The sequence below is a fragment of the Gallinula chloropus genome, assembly GCF_964237585.1.
Source record: "Gallinula chloropus genome assembly, chromosome: 1".
Lineage (NCBI taxonomy): Eukaryota > Metazoa > Chordata > Aves > Gruiformes > Rallidae > Gallinula > Gallinula chloropus.
Genome location: NC_140085.1, coordinates 96740369 through 96760931, shown reverse-complemented (window position 1 = coordinate 96760931; position 20563 = coordinate 96740369). Strand labels below are relative to the sequence as shown.

Here is a 20563-nt window from a genome sequence, read left to right as displayed (position 1 = left end):
GTATGGAAAACTGAAGGATAAGAGCTGCAATGTTTAAGGTGTTTTTGGTCCATCCTGCTATGATGGGGCTTGTTCTGGTGCAGCTGTTGGGGGGGAGTGGAGGGAGGACATTTAAAGCACTTTTATTTTGGTTTTAAGGTGAGATAGCTGATCAAGTCATAGCCAGGCTTCAAGAAGGGTTACAGGCAGTGTGTGAGGGGTCTCACCTTGACTCACGATTGCTGTCAAACTGAGCCCACAGCCTTAAGTGAGATGTTCAGCATCTGCAGAGGGAACCCTCCCCTAAGCATTGGAGAGCCCAACAGCTGAGTGAGGAAACACACGCACGCCCACTCCCACTATATCCCTGTCAGTGCTTGTTCAAAGCTCCTGTACATCTCTATTCCAATGTACAGCAAGGCTTTTACTATGAACAATGCAGAAGGTTGTCCTAGAAATTAATTCAGCTTCTGGGAGACCTGCCTCAGTGGATTTGGTGCAGTAGAAGCAAACATAGAATTGTTTAGTGTTAATATAAGAAAAGTTATGGTGTTTCCTGCTAACTTGGTTACTAAACTAGATTGGTACTACATTATTTTACTTCTTAGCTTAAGATATTTGTAAACTTGGTAGTAAAGATGTTTTAATAGGAGGACATGAGTAAGCTGGAGCATATTAATATTTAATTGCAAATAACATTAATATTTCTATATCCATCATATAAGACTATGGAAGGACAAGGTTAACAGACAGAATAAAGTATATTTTGCAGCATTTTCTGCCAGCTATTAAGAGCTAGTTTAGTTTGATGGTTTAAGGTCATGAAAGAACGTGTTGTGAGCTTTGGGCAGGGTTACCAAAGGTAAGATCCCGGGGATTAGTCTTTCTTTTCATTGTTGTTCACACACTAAACAGATCCCATGTCCACAGCCACAGGACACGGATTTTCCCTCCTGGAGCACTTAGCGGTTGTTGCTAGTATGGTTTGTTAAAATTACCACTGCTTTTGTTTGTGGGGTTGTTTTTTTGGTGCAAGCACGCAGGGTTTGCTATACCTTCAACGAGGCTGTCAGAATGGCTAGCCTGATGAAAGCACATTTACTCAGAGATGAACATTTAAGTGGTAAATGATTGTTTGGCTTGGATGTGCCCTATTGCAACAATGTGAGATGCTGATGGAGAAGGAAAGGCAGGCACCACAGAAAGGGACCAGGCTCGAGTGCTCTTTCCAAGCCTCCTCCTCTTTTGCTGCTGCCAGAGGCAGAATGCCAGGCTAAATGGATCCCTCCTCTGACCAGGAGGTCTGCCTGCTCTTTTAAGTCAGGGGTGCTGGTGAACCAGGACCTGAATTTGCCCAGGCCCCCTCTGCTGGCTGTAAGCTCAGGGAGAACATTTGACAGAGAAAAGGGGCAGGTGATACAGGCTGTGATCTCTTCCATCTCTTACCTGCAAGGCAGTTCTTGCAGCTCCTCTCACCCAGCCTTTTCATCTGCTGTGGCTGTAACATTCTAATTTCTATTAGGGGAAGATGGCTGCTGTTCACACATGCAAAGGTGAAATTTCCAGTGGCAGTCATTTGTCTTGCCATCAGCTCAGATTTTTCTTAGTTAGTTTCTTTGCTTTTAGAAAGACAAAGTGCTATTCTCTTCACGTTACACCTAATGTAGTACCTGGGGGGAAGTCGTGTTATACTTTGCGCTGAGCTAATGCCCCATCACAGCTGAAAGGTGAGCTTCTACCCCAGATGCACCACCTGGTGTAGTCATCTTATCCCCTGCTGAGCTAATTCACATATGCAACAGAAAAATAGCCCTAAATAGGTAGTAATCACAAAAAAATGCTTGACAAGAGCACAGTGGAGGAGCCAAGACACCCTGGCAGGTCTAGGAGGAGATACAAGTGGGGGCAGGACCTTTTCAGTGGCAGCTGGTACAGATCCCCTCAGCCTCAACCATACAGCTTGACCTTCATGTCTCTTCACATTTGCCATGGTCCACAGTGCTTCAGCAAAGCTTGACTGAAGTGGGGAGGTGTTATTCTCATCCCATCATGGAGGACAGAGATGTATCTGAGAGCTGGGGGGAGCTATCCCTTCAATTTATTCAGGGGTAGAAAGTTTGGAAGCCACATCAATCTGTGTGTCGCTGGCTCCAGAGCTACTCAGTGGACAACTAGCTGCCCCCATGCCTCACTAGGTTCTGGCTCAGAAGTCACCCCTACCTGTGTATGTAGGCATTCAGACAGCTGTCAGAACAGATTACCCTTCGTTTGTTACCTTCCCAGGTTCCACGCTTTCAGGCCTTCCTGGAAGTATGTCATGAATTTAAAATAAGAAAAGGCAGCAGAGTTCACTTACCACGTTTGCCTTCCTACCTGCCTGTCGAGAAGAAGTGAGTGGGGTTTGTGTGCGCAGCCCACGGAGACAGGTAACAGCAGAAAGAGTTCGCTGCAGAGAAAATCGTGTGCATCCCCCACGCGTACCTGCCACACAGCTGTGAGGCAACCTGTGCTGACTGGCTGGTGACCTGCTCTAGTAAGCTTCTGTGGCCAGATGGCTTAGACCAGCAATCAGTCCTTCTATCCACTCACCAGTAAAACTGTCCCGAAAGGAGCCACCAGCCACATTTACAGCCCATCACATGGGAGCGTAACAGATTACTTAGATTTGAGCTATGGGCATTGTCCAGGTCAGAAGTGCTCTGGCACAGTTTTTCTATTTCTTCCTTTGCATTTAAAACACAACCTGTTCTGTAGCATTTTAGTATTTCCTATCATCAGGCATAGCCTGTTCTCGCTCTCTTCTGACAGATTGTCCTTTCATGGTGAAAATTTCCCCGGGTTTGAAGACTCATCTGGCTGCTGGGTGCGCCGGGTCTGGCTGTGATGGAGGTAACCTCCAACCTCCCCCGCAGCCCAGAGGATGCTGCGCTTTGGATCTGTGACTATGGCAGTGCTGATGACACACTGGTGTGGTGGCTACTGCTGCACAGCACCTGCACGGTGTCAAGGCCTTCCCCCCCTTTCTCATTCTGCCCCCACAGCTGGGAGCAGGCAAGAAGGGGAGGTGGGACCCAGCTGGGGCAGCCAACCTCAATGGGGCAGAGGGATATTCCATACATACTGTGTCCTGGTCAGCAACAAAAGCCTAGGGGAAACAGGAGGAGGAAGTGGGTACATCTGTGGTAACGTCCAGCTAAATGTCTGCCTGCCAGTGGGAAGCAGTAAATTAACTCCTTATTTTGCTTTGTTTTCACAGCTTTGGTTTTCCCTATTAAATGGATTTTATCTTGAGCCACAAGCTTGCCAGCTGCAGTCAGCCCAGCACACTTGGTCAAGGGAAATCCAAGCCAAACCAGGTGGGACTACATGGATCAAACTCGATGGATAATACATCTTTTCTTTTTCTTTTTAGGAAAATATGGTGGGCATGCCCCTAGACCAACACTAAACTGAACATGTAACACAGACTGTGAACACTACAGCAGAGAGTCACTCAGAGAAGGTTCTGGGTTTAGAGGTAAGACAGATGGGCCATTCAAAACATTTAACTCCTCAGCACTGTACCATGTGGTCGTAGCCTTTAATTGCTTTAACCTCCATTAAATAATGAGTCTAAGCGATGTCTTTAATTTGTCTTTATTCTTAGGTCAAACAATATCATCACTGAATTGAAGAACGAGATTACTGGTTGAAATACAAGTGCAGTGTGAGACAAATGTGGAAGAGAACACTTTGCAAATAAATTAATACAGAATAATTGTCTTTGCATAGTTCAGAAGTGAAAAGTAGGAGGCAGCAGTGCGTACGTGCTGTGAACTGACACACACCACCATGGAAACCCAAGTTCCTAGATGAATCCTGGCAGCTGCAAATAAAACAAACCAAACAAAAAAATACCCCAAACCTCAGAGAGTGCTAACTATCAAAAACCAGGCATAAAGGGAACTAATGAGCCTTATTTTTTTTTCTTTTTTCTTTTTTTTTTTTTTTTAACAGACCATGCTGCAGAAGGAGTGTTTTCTCTACAGACAGCGATGCTTTTAGATAATCTGCCTTGGCATCCCATAGCCTGTCATACCCGACTGTGACGCTCCCTTGTTGCTGCCCATCTGAAGGCCTATAACGTTCTGTCCCTGACGGAGCTGCTCTTCTGAAAATCCTCGTCGATTCTGCTGTGCTTTCCTGTCCAGAAACACACAAACAAGCAACATACAGACACCCCGTCAGTCCACGTATGCCCAAAGGATGATGAGAGGCAATCTGAAACTGGCTCATGCTAACAGACACACCCCCTTGTAATGCAAGATTTCATTTGCACCATCGCATGGGCTGGACTAGCTAATGGCTTCCCTGTGGCTCGAAGTAAAGCTCTAGTCAAACCTACACCACTTCAGACCTTCACCGTGGTGTTTAGTCCAGAACTGTGTGGTACCTCCCCAGCACCTACAACAGGTAAAATATTTATGTAGTGCTGTATGTAACACTTGTGATAACATTAACTTGTGTGGGGCCCTATAGCTCTTAACAGCTGTAGTCCATGGGGCCTGATCAATGAGGCACTTAAGCTGTGCTGTACTACAAGCTGATACTCATGTAGAGTAACAGTACAAATTGGTATAATTTCAGTCAGTGGAGTAAGTAAGAGCTGAATGTACCTGGAGAAACAAAGGGACGCAGAAGTGACCAGCTCATTTTCTCAGACGGGATGGTGGCTGCCACAGGACAGAACAATTGTTCTGATGCCGTTTCCAGATCTCTCTCCTCTAAGCAGCAGACTCTGCCCTCTGCACCTGTGTCTTAACTGTATGTCAAGTCCTTCCTCTTCTGTCAAAACACGCTGACCACTTTTGTTCAGCATCCCTGATCTCAAAAGCTCTTTGGATCAACGACCCTTTGTTGGCATTTAAAAGAAGCCTCTTTTCCCTGAAAATAGCACCGAGGGACAACGTGGTGGCGGAGTAGCACGTAAGTTTGTACCAGGCTGCCTCGCTGGAAACTGTTTATCTTCAGTTAATCTTTCATTTATTCACTGTGGGGAAAACAAGTCGTTTACAAGGGAGAAGGATCAGCCTGCTGCTGCCAGATAAGCCGTATGGATCCACAGAGGCCCAGGCTGAGGGAGCCTTTCAATCAAGCAGGCTCTACTCCTACCCAGGTGCAATCTTTCTCCCTGCTGTGTGTCTGTCCTGGGATCAGGTTACCCTGCAATATGGCATCGTGTTACAATTCCTCTTTTTCTCCCCACCCCACCACTAGATGAGAATGTTAGATTATGTGCCCGCTGTGATTGAAAACCATCAACATGATCCTCTCGGTGAGGGTCCGATTCTGTACTGTGCTAAGCACCCTGGCTCAAGTCCAAAAAAGCACTTAAATTGTTTGCTATGTGGGACATTGCAGGAGAACCCACATCTGTATGAAAGCCCAGAGAGGCAGGAAGGTGAGAAATATCCACAGAAAACCAGTATTGACCTGTGATTTTTCAGAAGGAATCCCCAACATTACTGTACAGACTAGTAAGAGGGCGTATAAAGCCTGTCCAGGGCTCTCAGATCCCACAGCTCTTTCCAGAAAGCACGCCAGGGTAGAGGGTGGGATGCAGAGCTGCGTGTGCCTCAGAAAGCAACCTCCTCTCAGTGCTGCTTAATATCTTTTCCAGGACCCTTACACAGCACCGATCTACTGCCAGGGTCTCCTCTAGAGGATTTTGGTAGAACTACTCCTGTTACCTAACTGAATCTCAGGTTGACTGTGTCTGCCTTTATTTTAATTAAAATCCCAGGAATACTTTCTATTATTTTTTTCTTTTTCCTCCTAGAATTTTCAGCTGTGGGGTAATTCCACTGAAAGTTGGAATGTAACTAATAACAGGGTGGGGGGGGAAAGGAGGAATAAAAAGAGCAAAGGCAACTCTAGCTATGTTAATCAAAGTTGATTACATATACTGCTTGGATCTAATAGTGGTTTATTTTACCATCATAAACACCACGTTTAGCATATGATGGTCTTACAGGTAACATCATGTATTCATGATCTGCTTTTAGCCTGGTGGAGACAGCGTGAACTGGGACTGTGGAAATATGGGTGATGGCAAGTCCATTCCCCTCAGTGCCTCACCCTGTTTGGCCTGCCTGCCAGCACCTGGCATTGCCCTTACCTCCAACTGAGCCCCACTGTGCAGATTTAATAATTTTCTGGGCCAACTCGGCCCCAGTTTGCCAAACCACAAGATAACAAACAGCCACGGGCCCATGAACCTCCCTAGGGCATGCAGGGAAGGGGGAATCGGGCCTGGTGGGCCTGGGAATGAGAGACAGTGGCTGGGGAAATCTAAACAGCTTAGCTCAAATGCAGGGGTATCTTAATCATTGTAGATCCCTGCATGGATACTCTTATTCTATTTAATCTTGACTTCTTTCAGTTTAACTTAAGGCGATTAAGATTCAGCCTGAAAGCCCTGACTCATGGCTATCGCTGGGTGGCAGTGAGGGGGCTTGGTCTGCCTGAACGGATGGGTAAACAACTCTGAAAACAACTCCTGATCTGCCATGTGTTATTTCTATAAGGAAATAACATCAGTTTTCCTTGAGGGAGTCACTATTAAATGTTATTTCAGGGGCTGAAATAGATCTGGATTGACTATCCAAGCCGTATGGGCAGGACAGGAGAGAAGGGAGGTGATCACATCTTCATTTATGCCAGTGAAAACTGTTTCCACCCACAATTAGGAGCCCAGATGAAAATTAATTTTTCCATGTAGTGCTTTGCGTTAGTTACATCAAACAAATAAGCCTGTCTGGGCCATAGTGATTTCATGTCTGGTTTACATTAAAGCATGTAACTGGATTTGAGCTTTAAACCCAATTATATTCAATAAATACAAATCTCTTTGTGGACTGTATTAAGTTAGTTTAATTTCATAAAAGAATGCATAGCAGTTTGCACTTGTTCACCTGAAATTCAAATCTCCCTCAGCCTCAGTTAAAATCAGCTCAGGTTTAAGACAAACCAAGTCTGTTAAGCTTTTGCTGACCCCACCTTGACATGAGAAAATTCAAGGAAACCAAAGGCAAGCAGCCAGCACTCTTTTTGCTAACATGTCTCAGATATTCCAGCACAAGAAAGACTCTTGGATGGCAGACTCTCCTTTGGGGCAGGAAGGCTAAACTGTGGGAGGATTTCCTTTTCCTCCTGTCCCTGTTTCCCAGACTCCCTAGCAAAAACAAGTGGATTTTAAATTAACAGCTTCTGCAAGCCAGTGAACTCTTCGGAGATAAGTAGTACTCCTCAATAAAATAAAAGTAACAAAGAAATAAAATAATTTTTGGTTTGATGAAAAATGGAAAGAGGCTTGGACCTGATGATCTCTCGAGGTCCTTTCCAACCCCTATGATTCTATTCTATGATTCATGCCTTCTCTTTGCTTAGTAAATGGTCAATATATGGGGGTTCACTGACATCCATGGGAGCCTTATTTATGTCTCCCTTAGTCTTTCTGTCATCTGATGCAAAGCAAACGTACACTTTTCCTGCCTTTAGACACACATAACCTGCGTGGCTGCTGCATGTTCCCTTTCCTTCATAAATGGATTTAGAGGCTTAGCTGGAGCTGGTGAATAGATGAATGTAATCAAAACTGGTGGCTGAATTTCCCAAGCATCACTGCACATCATCCAGGGAGTAAAAGTCAGGGATAAAGTCAGCGATTAGCACAGCCCCTGGGGCAGCAAGATGGATGTGCTGCAAAGGCACCTGGACACTGCTCCCTGTGTGCAGTAGCATCCCCACGCATGCCTCAAGCCCACACCAACACAGCCTACAACAGCTTTCAAAAAGGGTGCCTCCAGGAGGAAACCAGAGCCGGAGCCACAGCCGATGTGCTCTCTAGTCCTGGTACAACTCCAGGGCAGGAGGAACATGGTGGGTGAAGTGAGAGAGGCCGCGTAACAAAAGGCAGCAGCGTGGCTACACGTCACAGCTCCCACATAGCTCTTTCCCAGCAGCCCTGGTGGCAACTTCAGATGGACAAGGCATGGCCTAGCTGTGATGCTGATAAAGCTGGGAACTAGTGAAGGGTAGAAAATGTCACTGCCCAGTTGGGTATTTGCTTGCCTCCTCTAGACTCTGGAGGGAAAACCTCTCTATTACACAGAATCTTGGAAAGATCCTTCCCTTCCCTTTCCCAGTAACTTCCCTTAAAAGCTAAAGGCAGGCACTATTACCAGCTTCCTGGGGAAGACAGTTCTGAGCAGTCGTGCTTTGGACTTTACCTGTGAAACCAGGAGGGATCCCCTTTGTAGCAGCCGTCATCCTTGGTGACAGCCAAACTGCCTAGAGCCATTAAGGTTCTCTGCACTGCTGCCATGTCCTTCCCTAGAAAGCCAGACAGTGAAATTAATACAGGAAATCCTTGCACAACAAAGAGCTTGACACACTGATAAACACTTTTATCCAATGTAGTAGCTAATTCCCACAGCTCCTCTGAAGATGTGCATTAATAGCACTGTAAGTGCTATCTTACAGTTGCTGGAACGGAGATACTGACACACAAGAGCTTATTACAAGTCATCAAAGGGACAAAGTTTAGGCAAAACTTAACAATTGGACATTTCCAGGTTTTGAGCCTCTGGCTTTTTGATGCCTCACCCCCCTGCTATTTTAAGTCTTTATAGATAATCCTTTAGGCAAAATTTTCTCCTAAGACGAGATTGCTTCTGTGGACAAAGAACAGTAAAATGTGGCTGAAGGAGAACAGTGTGGTAAATGACTGTGCTGTGTCGCAGCTTCTTCACCAGTAAACTGATGGAACTGGTCTCACCATTTAACTCCTGGCATTTCCAGTCAGTCCCTGCACTAACAGAGCTCATGGCTGTCCTGGAGAGGTCCTGTGCAGGTAACACAACCTACCCATCAAATCACCTCCCAGATCCTTCCTACAGGCCTTCTTTCTCAGGCTGCCAAAAACTGATGCTCTGCAGTTCCATACTTTTGGTTCCTGCCATCCAGCCCACTAACCTTCCACTCTCTCCCTCCCGGTGTTATCTCAGTTTATCCCCCATTTCAAAAAATCAGGCTTATCTCATCTGTAGCCAAGTAGAAGTTACCTATCTGGTCATGCCTAGTTCTTTAAGCTCCCTCCATAAACAACAGGAACACAAAGGCTTACCAAGGGATAATCTACCCTACCTGTACTGAGAGGGGTGAATCTGCCTGTCACTTGCTCAGAGGTACATCTTCCACCTTGCTTAAGATTCACCAGGTTTTGAAATATAAGTCTCATTTTCCATAGAGGTTTGCATTTGAAAATGGTATACCCCTCCTTCCAAATTTCCTATCATAAATCCTTCCAAAGTTAGGATAATAAATAAATTTTAAAAAAAGAGACACACAGACATTTTAAGAGTTATTATTGCTGCTTTTTCCTTAGTTCTTCCCCTGCACTTCATCACTTGCTGTAAAAAGGGCAGGAAACATAAATATAAGCAAGTCAGACAGGCTCTTAGCTCATTACCCAACTCATTACCCAATCCAGACACCGTAACTTCTGGAAAACTTTCTAGCAAAAATGAGTTGGAGCATGTATTTCCAATTGTGTGAGGAGGTAAACTGTTGGAAACCTGCCTTCTGCCCCTCCCTTCTTCCGAAATCCTTCCCTAAGTGTTTCTGTGACTCCGCTTCCTTTGTCCCAGCCCCTTCCTAGGGGTTAACTGATCTGGGTTTGACTGTAAGCTCTCCATTCAGGACAAACTCACAAAAACATGAGGCACTAGAGTGGAAGGCGAGGACAGCAGTTTAGATTTCAGAAACACCTCCAGTGGACCAGCATTAATGAACCTCACCACAGACCCGCTGGGGTGAGAGGGAAGCGAGCGCTGCCCATTCTGTGTTTAGGCAAAGCATCGCCCCGATTACAGACACACGGAGCTGGGGGCTTTGGCTCATGCAAACCTACATGCATAGCACACTGGCTGAGGTGATGAAGACACCCTCAAGCTGAAAACGTCTCGCAGCTTCCAACTGTGGCTGTCACACAGCTTATTAAAGTTTACAGCGATCCTGTCTGCTCGGAAGGCAAATTGTCAGCCATCCAGAACCCTCGTTCCACCCTGTCTGCTAACGTGAGCTGCATCAGGCGGGATCCCTGCAGAAGAGGGCAGCCCAAGAGCTGACATCTCACGGGGGGCACGTACACAGGCGCACATGGAAGGGCGTGAGGCAGGAACACTCAGAGCTCCCTGAAGCAGCAGATGTACCATATGCTGTAACAGATGCCACATACAACGTCCTTGGGATGCCTCCCGTATAACAAGGAGCGCTGCGACTGACTGGGATGAAGGGGGATGTGAAGCAGGATTTAAAAGTGAATGAGCTGAATAACGACTGCAAGCAGAAAGAAAGAAGAAACAAAAGACGAGTAGCAGAATATGATGATCAACCTCCTGGAGCCATCTGGCAGCCCCCCCACGCTATGCACTCAGCTCTGCGTTATTTGTCAGTGGCGAGTGGGAGACGCTGCAGGGGAAAAACAGACCGAGTGGGAGCCAAGTGCCACATGTCAAAACAAAGCCGAGGCCACGACCCTGCTTTGCCAAGCCTCTCGCTGCACACGAGGTGTGCTGCAGGTGAGGGAAGACCCCAAATCCATGCGGTCTTGTGACATTCCAGTGAAGGATTCGAGGGGCTCAGTGGTCAGCAAAAAAAAGAAAAGGGCCATGAAAGATTTGAAATCTCCCCTGAGAAAGTCACCTACCACTGCAGCCACCTGACAGAAAGGATCATAACACATCCTCTGAAGTCAGGCTTGACTCTGACATTGCAGAAAATTGCGGTCAGTGCCTTCCCCTCACTGACAGGCACGTGGGCTGCCTGCCTGCCTGGCCCCCAGCCTCAGCCTCCCTGAATCATGCTGCGGGGACCCACGCCGGCAGCATTTCTTCTGCATCTTCCACGTCCTCTGCAGCATGCTTTGAATAGCTCAGCCCTGTAGAGGATCTTGGCACTGCCTGTACGAGGAGGAAAGGTGACTCTGCTTGCTTCTTACGCTAAGCCTTTCTCTGTGGGGGAGACCTGGCTGGAAGGCCACATTTCCCATCCAGACCCCAAGATGGAGAAGTGCTCTGTATTCCTCAAATACTGTTTTGTGAAGGCTGAACAAGAACCCAGAGATACAGCTGCCTCTTGCCTGCCTGGAAACATACCAGAGAGGTACCTGTAAAAGACAGTGAACATACTATCTTGGGCACGGATTAGAGAAAGCTGCACAGCACGGTACATTTATCTAAGAAAGGACCAAAAGAGAGGCGATGCTTCTCTTGGACCAAGAAGTTGGAGAGATGAAGAAAAACACACCAGATGGACTGAGTGAGTTTGAAACAGTCAACAGCAGATTACATCCTAAAACATTTTCATTAATCACTACCAAGAATTTCTGAGCAAAAGCTCTCGGAAAACAATTAGTGTCAGAGAAAAGCTGTTTTTCAGTCACACTTTTCTTTGCCTATAAACACACACTGACATCTCGTCTCTTTCTAAAGAGGTTATGGCCTGAAGTGTAGGAGTGCTGCAATTACAAAGTAGTGAAAGAGAGACTGCCCTTCTGTCCAGCTAATGCATCCAGGTTCAGGCGACGCAGCCCTGAAGCAGTGCAGATGCTAGAGGTCAGTTATGGTGAGACATAAAAAGCCTGCAGTGACTCACGGCTGGAGAGACATACTGTTTCATCTCAGCACTGAAATGAGCAGCAGGAGGGGTGGAAAGGGAGTGGGAAAATGAGGAGACAGATTAGTTTTAGGAAGTCCTAAAATAACAGTAGAGAAAAACCTTGTATGTCTCCCTCCTAGGTTTCGAGTGTTGTTTTGATTTCCTGTCCTGTGGAAGTTACTAGCTTTATCCTTAAATCTATTGGGAAAAGGGGATAAGTGAAAGGAAGAGAAATGAGGGAAGTGCCACCATCATTAGGAGCTTTTTGTCTTCAAAGCAAGTCCTTTTCATCCTACCCTACTTTCATTTGCATGGTGTGAAGCCATTATGATATGCAAAAGACTGCAAAGAACAGCATCTGAAATGAGCTGTTACCATCCCTTACAAGATATATGGAGCTTCTATTTAGACAGCCTGCTAGGCTGGGGGTGGGGGTGTTCGATTACTCCAGGGAACTGAAAGTGCTTTAATTTAAGACATTTAAAGGTAGATTGGATGAAACACAAAAGACTGAACTGGAAGAAACAATCTGGCCCTTGTGCCCAAAGGTAGGATTTGGCAAGCCAATCTGGCACCCTAAGAACATCACAGATCCCACTAACTCTGCCTACCTCCTCCTAACAAACAGCTTCCTAGCCTTTTATGCCTTGAATTGTCCTTCAGAAGAGTGATCTCTTCCAACTATCCCAACAGCCTGAAAACAGACACGTCTTTTTTCACTCCATGTGTGTTCCTACACAAACCAGCCTTCTCAATGGATTGATTTCCTCTTTCTGCTGTTAGATTCTCAGGACATCTCTCTGGCCCTTTCACTACCTGGCAGCTGTGTCCTTGTTTTGAGCCCTCACACAAAGTACTTTGCATCACCTTGTCCGGAGAGACTGGGATGGATCCACAGCGTGTTTGGTTAGAGCACCAGGAAGAGACACATCACTGCAGAAATGAGCAAAACCAGCCACACAAACGCACAAATGACTCAGCTCTTCAGCAACTAGAAAAAGCAGCTTCCACTTCCAGCATGGGACAGAGATAGCCTCCACCTGGGTTACTGCAAAACCACAAGGACACCCTGAAATTTTTATTTTTTGCTGTTGCCATAGTGACCTCTCTAAAAAGATTGCACCCTTAGAGATATGCTCAGCTAACACAGCGTTAGCAGAGAGTTGTGCTTCTTGCCTGTCATAAAGGAGCCTTCCTAAGCTCCAGGGAGGCATATGTGCTCCTAGGAGTGCATTTTATAGCTCTAATTTAAGCCTTGCTTATAATTTGAAAACTGCAATAAAATCTCGTCACCAGAAAATAAGGAGGTTTCATATTTGCTATTAGAAGCTATTTACTTGGAAATAATTAGCATAGAGAACACTTATTTTATTAGGTCTGTGGATTTCTAAGAGAATGATGGGCTTTTGGATAACACATGAGCTCCGTTATGCCCTCAGGGCAATATAAATCCCTCAGAGGAGATAATGCACCGCAGGAAGAGCAGGGTAATGAGGTAAGGCAAACAGAAACAAAAGATAATTACATTAGAGAATATGCTTTAGACAAAACGTACCATTACAACACATCAAAGCAAAGTAAAATGAAGACTGCAAGCTGACTTCCAGTTTATTATTTTTACCTTCCCATAAATCCACTGTCTGGAAAATATCTGTTGTTCTTACTCCGTAGATTTCAGCAGCTTTTAAGAACTGAGAAATTTGTTCCATCTGCTTGAAAGCCATTTTTGATTCAGAGATCTTTGCAATGGGCTCATTTCCCTTTGGATGCAAACTGTTTATTAACTTGCATAACAGCTGAGAGATAAATACAGAAACAAAATTAGAAAGCAGTCACCAAACTAGAAGGCAATTTCTGCACATGAAATGATGCTGCAAAATGCTTTTGACCTGGCAAGTTTGTGTCAAGGACAGAAATTTCTTCAATGAAAAACAAAAGATGTAAGTTGACAATAATCAAAGTATATTAGAAATGCATTAAAGCTTTCATTGACTGATGGCAATAGCCTGACCATATAAATCCTAATCTGCTAGAAACAACACAGCAATCACTGGTCAAGGTTATATAACAACTGACAGAGAAGAAGCCACATGCCCGAGCCAAAAAAATAAGCAATGTCAATTGAAATACTGTTAAAGTCACTTTGGCAGAGAGTCAGCGATTAGCCTATTCTTACAGCCCGCCGCAAACAGCAGCATCTGCTTGTTGTTCCACAAACCAATGGAATACAATGTTTTAGCTACGGGATTATTGCCAAGAAGAAAACAGTGATGACATAATCCAGTCCTTCAGTTTTTCTGTATCTCCTCACCTTTCCCTGTCAACACTGATTATTTCTTTAAAGTGAAAAGTATACATCTGATTTTGAAACAGATCTCATTTAACTGTATGAGAAGAGGTGCTGAAGGAATGAGTCATACTCATATATAACATGCATGACTCATAAGAATCATAAGTACTGTACTAATCTCACTGCACTAGTAGAATAATTATCTTCTGAAATTAAGATTTCTGGTCAAAAGGAAATAAATCAGAAGGTAAGATACATATTTTTGCACTGGCCAGGAGCTTGGACTGACTTAGCTAGATGAAGACAGAAAATAAGGACAGCGTGCATATAAACACAGGCAAGTATGTAACTGGACAGAACACTTACCGTTCCATCCATCAGCCAGGTCTGAAAATGTTGCCTTCCAGGAGGAGGGTGCTCTATCTGTTCTCCACACTGTACGATAATCCAGTTCACCAGCCTAGACTCTAATTCCGGGTCATATTTCTGTTCAATCTTCTCCTGAACTTCTCGGCTTAAGCCATAGCTTGGTCCTCTGTTAGCCATCACTGGCACCAAAGCAGAACTTGCCTAGTGGGTAGAGTCCTGATCTGCAGCTTTGAGGTACGCACCGGAAAATTAAAGAATAGAAGAGTGAGCAGCCTGCCCTACACGTTAGGCAGTTGAACAGATGTTCATCAACACTGAAAGTCACTGTATGGCACCGGTTATAGCTAGCTGTTCTGCAGAACAGGGGAGGGATCAAGGAGGGAATATCCTTTTCCAAAAGCACAAATCAGCGACAAGATAGCTGTTTTTTTAAAAGAAAGAAAAAACAGAACCCCCCCCCCACCCCCACCCCCTGCCTAACCACAAAAACAGAAGAAAAGGCAGATTTAAAACAGAGCAGGTTTTAAGGAAAGGCTTCTGTTGTGTTTACAGAGAATACAATAGAGTTCTCAGATCAACGTTAAAGCAGCCAGCAAATCCAAAAAGCACTTTAAAATTGCCTACCTAATACTTGCTAATAAGAAGGAGGCTGTACATGGGAGCTCAAGCAATCCGATTAAAGATGCAGTCAGGATCTTCCTCAGCAGAGACGCAGGGAGGGGTATCCAGAGAGCAGCAAACTGAGAAGCGGTGATGAATTTAAGAGCCGAAGGCTGCCACAATGCCCTGCTGCTGCAGCATCGTGGTTTGAAGAACAGTGTATTGATTTGATTTTCCTCACATATGAGGAGGGTCAAAGCAGGGGCGTTGCTAAGAGCCATTAAAGAGGCCTGCCTACTCAGTCACAGCCTGGGGATCCTGTTTATCTCGCCCATCTGCAGCCTGTTTCCATCCCTGCTTCCTCAGCCTCGCGCTGCTCAGGCTACAGGCTCAGCTCTGCTCCACCTAGCCTGCATCGCCCCAAAATGCAGGAAGCATCCCCCCTGCCAGGCAGAGAGAAATACATGTGCAGGGACCTCACTCTGTGAAACGAAGGTAACAGAAATCACTACACATCTCCCCTGTTTCTAATCACGGAGCAGAAGCAAACCCTTCTTCTCTGCTGCGTGTCATGACCAGGCTTACAGTGGGAAAAATAATTCCTCCTCTGATGTCTGCTGATAAAAAGTTTCAAAAAGGGGACAACAGGATGAAAAGTCAAGGAAGAGAAGGCAGGTAGGAGAACGTTATAACCCTACCATTAGTGTAAGTTAGACTATCCTACAGTGCTGTAGCATCCCTAGAAAGCAACCTGAACCACTATAAACAAGGAGAAATCACCACAAACTTGCAAGCCTGCTACAAAGTAGAAGGATCCTATTTTCTGCTGGTATGAGTCTGCACACCTCCAGTGGCAGCAGGGGAGCTACGCCCATGCACGTAGTTTAGATTTTGATTGTATCATTGCAGTGGTGGGAGGGGAGAAAAGGAGAGTTCAGAGACTTCTGGTCTGATTTGCACTGATTTATCCTTTATTAAATAAAATAATTTTGCTCCTGAGTTACATGAGGTTTGGTCAAATGTCTTTCATCCATGCTGTGTTACCTACCCTGCTATGGTAGGGCTTCTGGCAAATGATTCACGTTCAGCCTGATATAAAAGGAGGTTGATAAACCTGATGTGGATACACAATCAGCTTTGGCAACAAAAGTCCTCCTGCTGCATTTAAGAAAAAAAAAGAAGGGAGGGGGGAGGAGTAATACAGCTCCTTATATATGTATCTCATAATGGTCTCTTCATCCATTACTTTCTCATTTTAAGATCTTGAATTCCCAGATTTATACTGCTTCAGATGCTGCTGGGCTCCAGCAGACTCAAGAGATGAAAAATTTAATAGATGACCCAATTCACTGTTGTCCTCCACAGGCCTTTCATTTAGTGCTTTCTCCTCCTTTGCACTGGTAGCTTTAAACCCCCATGAAATACATGATTACATAACTCAGAGCACGCTACGTGACAGGGCCACCACTTGAGCACTTTCCACCCCAGCGAACACGCTGTTGAAGGCAGAGCAAACGCCCAGGAGCCAAGACTGCAAACCAGGGCTGGAGATCAGGGAGGGGTAAACTGCAGCTGCAACTGTAGAAGGCGGCAGATGAAGCTGACATCCTTCCCTTCAGCAGCTGTCAGGGGCCAGGCCTTGCACTCCTTAGCCAGTCCCACAGACCTTCCTCCATTCTTCTGTTTAGAAGGGAGCTGCCTAGTTTGCTTGGCTGTTTCCGTACACACCAGGGTGTTCAGTACTCACCAACAATGAGATTTCATGAAAGCCACCTACCTTTCTATCAGGCTCTGACCCTGTTTCCAAACTTGTGGGGCAGGGATGGGTAATTTAACTCTCCTAAGCTGTAGAGCAGAGGTCTCCTCCTTCACAGATGTTGGCTATGCAACCTGTTCTCGAGGGACCACTCCATACTGTGAAAGCTGAACAGCAAGCTTGTCCATCAATATAAATTTTTAATAAGGCTCTGAACACCAGGAAAGCTGCAGAGGATTGGAAAAATGCCAGCCCTCCCCCCCAGTATTTCCAAAGTATGAGTAATCAAATCATAAGCTTGCTTCTGTGCCATCAATCCTGGGAAAAATAAAAGGATGAGTTTATTTTTTTAAGCGACAGTGTTGAGGCAATTTACTGAAAGCTCTGTAACACAGAGTTGGCTGCGGCACCACACGGGGATTAGGGAGCTGAACTGACTCCAAACCAATGTGACACATTAAAGACATTGAACCTGGCTAACTAGTAGGTCCTATAATATGAACTTAATTGAAAAATCATTAATGATCATGTATATTTGTATGTGTTCCCAGGCCTGAACTATTTAATATGCTATTGGAAGTCAGAAAAAAAGGCCCAGATTCCTAAGGAGATCCCAGCTCATGTGAACAGTAGAGAAAACGATACAGAAAATTATAAACTCCTTGAAAGTAGTCTACCTCAAAGCTGGCAAAAATGTGTCTCATGGCAGCCAAAGTCTAGCCATTGTCAGAAAAGCGCTTTCCAGAACGCAGCACTCTGCCCTATGAAGCAGCAGATGTTAAAATAGAAAGCAGAGGGTGATGGAAGACAAGCAGGTGTGCACAGGCACTGGGTATGACACTGTGATTGAAGGGCTTGGTGGGATAAAACGTGGGAGGTGCAGCAGCAACAGGAATATCATACCCAGTCCTGACAGTCACCCTCCAGAAACAGCATTGAAAGAATGAAGTAAATTCCAATAGTTACTCCAGTAACCAGAGGACTGAAGATAGCCTTTACAGGAGTTAAGTAAATAGCCTTTACAGGAGTTGCTTCAGAAGGATTACCTGTTTGGCTCACCCAAACCAGAAGTTAAGGAATGGCAAGCACAGGTGGCTACAAAGCAAAGAACTTGAGCTCAGTCTGTTAGACCCACCCAGGCATACTTAAGCCTGATGGTTAGAAATGGGATGTGAAAGGGTCAGGTTTTCAGCAGCAAAGGTACTACCAGAACACTTCACCTACTGTTTCTGATGGATTTTGTCCTCTTATTTTTCTTAGGAACACAAGATTGGAATTTAGGGCTAAAAACAGAGATGAAGCTTGAATAGTTCAAGTGGGATTTCATGCCTGTGCATGCTATGGCTCTTCTTATGCTTTCAGATAATCACAATATTACCCTATACATTTAAACGTATTTGTAAATGTATAAACAAATGCTGCCAACAACAAACCCAACATTAATTAGCTCACTACCCATGTTTAGATCCAGGGGAACTCGACAGCTTCCAATGTCTTCCAACTGGGAGACAGAGAGAAAAGTAAAATTTACCCTGCTACAGAGCAACCCCTATCCTTTGTTAGATTTGCTGTGTAGCATTTCATTCCTTAGAAAGAGCCTGGTATTCCAGCTATCCCAAAGCACTATCTTTCAAAGTATGCTGAGTCAATTCCCATCAGGCAAAGCTCTCCAGCAATTAGAATATCTGGGGAGTCCAGGCTCTATTTCCCAGGTATGTCACTGTAATTACAGATCTTTCATAACTAAGTTTAAAAAAAAATATTTAAAAAGCCCATTGAATTCCCTGAAGCTGTAAAACAGTTCCCAGCACGTCCACTCACAAGAGAGCTTCTGAAGGGCTGTCGAAAGACGGTCCTTGCATATATGCCTATGTCATGATGTCATGTTTTCTAGAGTTGCAGAGAGGACACAAAGGCTCAATACAAGCTCAGTGCAAATGCAGGGCATTTTCAGAGAGCTGCAAGGCCAGGGAAGTGCTGTGCAGACCTGCTCGGCTTTATTCATGATGTGGCTTTGTCATAAGGTACCTGGACAATGTTCTACACAAGACCACTAAACTCGAGGGGTGGAAGGGGAGGAGAGAAGCAGCTCCTGGAATACTGCCATCTTTTTAACTGCAAACCAGGTGGCAGAGATACCAGAACTGGGGGACCACCTTCCAGGCAGCTTGCCAGCAGAACCAGTTACCACCTACCACTGGAAACCAACTCCTGTGGATATAACTTCTAGCATTCCTGATATTCAGGATAACCTAGGAAGTAAATTGGGCATTTTAATTCTCAGTCCCTTTTACATTTTGTGCTGCACTGACAGACTCCTTGAAGGAAAGCTAACATATTTCATCATACCAACAGAAACAATACCATCTGAGAACTTACCTCAGTTTGAAAATTACACATTGCAATACACATTTACCACAAGAACAGAAAAGTAGTAACGTCTTTATTTTACTGAAACATAGGCCAAAACAGACAGCAAGGTTTACAGAGAAAGAAGATCAAATCCCTTAAGTAAATGCTTCTCCTGGGATCAGGCATTTAGCTGCTCTGTTAGGAACTTTTTCTTGAGTTACTGTCCTAAGGACGAGCATCCCTGACACACCTTTTGCCAGCAAACCCCATTCAACACGGAAGCCGAGGAGAGGATTCTCCTAAGGCCCAGACCCGATCCCAGGCAGCTCCTGTCCGTCAGGGATTGCTCTTCCAGGACCAAAGTCTGGGCAGGCCATTTACATCACTCCAACCTTTAACTGTGCTACTGTTCAGCATACCTCTGTCACAGCTAGGAGCACCTGCTTCCACCCTGACAGGCAGCAGTGACCTTCTCATGTTGCCACGTGGGAGGCAAGTGGACAACATGGTGCAGGTCAGAAGGCCCAAAAAGAACACAACCTTTCATGTGCTGGCCCAGAAACATTTTAGTCTCAGAAGAACCAAGCGACTGAAGTTTTAGCAGCTGTCATTTGCTTTTCATTCCAAATGCAGAGCTAGCCAGAGCTCCTTGCCAAACACAAGACAGTGTAGCAGGCTGGTGGCTGAGAACGTGCCTATTCCTCACTCCTGAGCGGTACCACAAGCTACGATTGTGGCATCATATAGAAGATCCCCATTTCTCTTTAATGGAATAGAAGCACTGGACCATAGAACACACACATGCAGGGTGTGTGAAAGAGAAATACAAGGTCAAGGCAGCAACTAGACTGCAATAATCCTGTAATTTAGATTTATGCACAACATGGCCAAGGCTGTAACTAAGTCTTCCCTTCTAGGCAAATATGTATTGAAGAGAAATGAGGTCCTACAGTCACTAAGTAAATCTTAGCTACATAAGCTGACCTGTGAGCAGTATATTTTTGTCCCTCATCTCTGTCTCTTCTTCCCAACCATCACTGCGACGTCTTTCCCTAGAAAACAACTGCCAGGAGAAAAGCAACATGCACAGTGGCATTAAACCCATCCATGGAAGCAAGATGCCTGCTATTAAACAGAATAGCTTCAGTTCCCTCTGCCTTTCCTGTCCTTGCTGGGCTTGAGCCCAAGGGTGGATGGGCACGAGTGCACACTGATTTTGGTATTTCTTATGTGTTACTTACACAGTTGTTGAAGTTTCATCAAGCTTTAGTGAAATTCTACATTGTCACACATCTGACTGAATTTGTACATCAGCTCAAAGCAGAGACCATTGATCTTAGAGACAGGTGAAACATGGAACCTTCTTCTATTTCCCGGGAAGCCTTTAACATTTTTTAGCACTTATTCAAAAAAACCCAACCCAACCCTGAAAGGGTAAAGCAGGCTTCTCTGTAATAGCACAACTGAGTTAACTTAAAAAAGAAGGAAGTCGTTATTCCTTGTTATTCCCCAGGACA

The 20563-nt window shown here is 45.1% G+C and overlaps 1 protein-coding gene across 1 annotated transcript; it reads right to left on the bottom strand.

The window, feature by feature from the left end:
• Positions 1 to 4019: 4019 nt before the first annotated feature.
• TAGLN3 (transgelin 3) lies at positions 4020 to 14515 on the bottom strand (the record flags this gene model as incomplete). Its single annotated transcript, XM_084272140.1, has 4 exons — positions 4020 to 4161; positions 8250 to 8352; positions 13301 to 13475; positions 14336 to 14515. 4 exons carry the CDS (start codon positions 14513 to 14515, stop codon positions 4020 to 4022), a joined length of 600 nt encoding a protein of 199 aa, XP_084128266.1.
• Between the last annotated feature and the right edge of the window lie 6048 nt (positions 14516 to 20563).